This window comes from Silene latifolia, chromosome 2 (assembly GCF_048544455.1).
Source record: "Silene latifolia isolate original U9 population chromosome 2, ASM4854445v1, whole genome shotgun sequence".
In the NCBI taxonomy this organism is placed as follows: domain Eukaryota; kingdom Viridiplantae; phylum Streptophyta; class Magnoliopsida; order Caryophyllales; family Caryophyllaceae; genus Silene; species Silene latifolia.
Window position 1 is genome coordinate 156,492,655 of NC_133527.1, and position 1,997 is coordinate 156,494,651.

A 1,997-nucleotide genomic window follows, 5' to 3' on the forward strand; every position below is an offset into this window, starting at 1 on the left:
AGAAAAAAACTACAAACTAAGTAGGCTTCTCACCAGTAACCGACTCACAACCATCCACCATTTCCTGATCACCAGATCTTCCCTTGGAAGGAGGAGAATCCGCCTCATCTTCTTGACCCATATTGACCAAATCAGGATACTGGGCGTCCAAAGCTGCCACATCACGGTCTGGGTCCCAATTAGCCCGGTCAGAATCCGGATCCCTCATAGCATCAACCCGACCTTTCCCAAAGAAATACTAAGCAGCATCAGCAAGCCGCGCCTCCACTAGTTCCTTCTCACCGCCAAGCTCTTCATTTTTGTTCAGCTGATCTTGCATAGCCTGCTTCTCAGCAGCCAACTCCTCCCTTACAGATTATAACTCTTGCCTGACAGCCTTCTTAGCATTTTTTGCAGCCACCTCACAAACTATAGCAGCCCTAGACGCCTCTCTAGCTGACCCCAGCTGAGATTGAAGCACTACCTCATTACTCCTGGATGTATGCAGCTCACGGTTAACTTTATCCACTTTCTCTTCCAAGCTAGAAACCCTGGCCTGGGCATCCCTGAGTTGACAAGCAGTAGCCAACCCAACATCCAATCCCTACAATAAATAAAATCAATCAGCCAAATATAAAATTGACACAAAGAATACACAACAAATAAAACATCTCTTTATAACTAACCTCCTTAGCTTGAGAAGCAAGTTCAGCAGCCCTTGTCACAAGAGAAGTCAAGATAGAGACCACCTTGGTAGAAGACTCAAGAGTATTAGCAGATAAAAGCTGGCTGCCCATCTTGGCAGAAAATTCATCTATCCGTGCCCAGGCAGCATCCATATCATCAATCCTAGCTGACACCTGCCTGATACTCCTGATCGGTTGGGCCTGAATAGGCTCCTTCTCTTTTTCCTTCTCCTCCTCCTCCTCTTCAGGGATGACATCTTCCCTCCTCCTTTTGGGAGCCTGGACTACCTCCGGTGATACTAGCCTGGATGGATCTTGAGGAGGCTGGACATCAGAAACCAGAATGTCAAGCGTCTTGTCACTCCCACTAGCCTCCTGGCTCTTGGATTGTTCAGCAATCCTAGCCACCCCAGCCTTTAAATCTTTTGCAGTGAAGCTGGCCAGCCTAGCAGAAGACCTGCACACTGAATATATAAAGAATGCACATGAATATAAGAAGAGAAGTCATAACAATAATCAAACACAGAAATATGCAGAAAATATACAGGAGAGAGCAGTGGAACTAGGCTTGCCTTTGGGCACCCTGACAGCACTCAGCTTAGTCTTCATATACCGGGGCAATAATTCCCTGCCCAGACTAGCAGGCCAGGCCCTCTCTTCCTCAGGAATAGCGAGGAAAGCCTCTATCCTGGTGTGGACAAGGCCCTCGGGAACTGCGTCCGAGGGATCCACACCTGACATAATCGACTCGAGGTTCTTTCGAATCGAATTAAGACCAATTAGAGTCGCCACCAAGTTTTTTGGGAACTTGGAACCGTTCAAGTCAACTTTACACCTTTCATCGAAAAGCATAAAGCCAATCGACTACGAGTGATTAAAGATAAAGACTTGTACCCTATATCACTCGATTTGAATGACTCTCGTAATCCAATGGTATTTAGACGGATCCACAAACCATAGATCTTGAGTAAGGGGTGAGGGTACGTGTTGGGAAGCCCATAAGGACACCCAACCCCGCCCGTCAATAACGGCCTCTACTAAGTCAAGTGTCGGATTTCAAACAAGGTCATAGCTACTGCGATGTATGATATGCAAACGTTGTTTTAAACCCTAACATGTGACAACAGTTTCTATGTCGTTTTAGATGCAACTAAACTAACTTTGTCAAAGTTGTAATTTAGCATGTGGGTTGATTGATCTAACAACATACAAATAAAGCAAACAAGGCTTAAGGGGGAATGGGGGAGCCGTTGGGATCTACCTATTACAACCAGGCATTTCATGCCGACACAACAACAAATTAAAGATACAACTCGATCTAAATACAATTGC

The 1,997-nt window shown here is 45.7% G+C and overlaps 1 protein-coding gene across 1 annotated transcript; it reads right to left on the reverse strand.

Annotated features, from left to right (window-relative positions):
• Positions 1-355: 355 nt before the first annotated feature.
• LOC141641497 (uncharacterized) lies at positions 356-1,274 on the reverse strand. Its single transcript, XM_074450157.1, has 4 exons — positions 1,211-1,274; positions 1,074-1,129; positions 666-989; positions 356-583 (listed from the first exon to the last, which is right to left on the reverse strand). The coding sequence occupies exons 1-4, from the start codon at positions 1,272-1,274 to the stop codon at positions 356-358; spliced, it is 672 nt and encodes a 223-aa protein (XP_074306258.1).
• Positions 1,275-1,997: the final 723 nt, after the last annotated feature.

Coding starts and splice junctions, on each gene's coding strand:
- LOC141641497 (XM_074450157.1), bottom strand. CDS start 1,274: ATGAAGACTAAGCTGAGTGCTGTCAGGGTGCCCAAAGGCAAGCCTAGT. Junction 1,130..1,210: donor TAGTTCCACTGCTCTCTCCT/GTATATTTTCTG, acceptor TTATATATTCAG/TGTGCAGGTCTTCTGCTAGG. Junction 584..665: donor TTGCTTCTCAAGCTAAGGAG/GTTAGTTATAAA, acceptor TATTTATTGTAG/GGATTGGATGTTGGGTTGGC.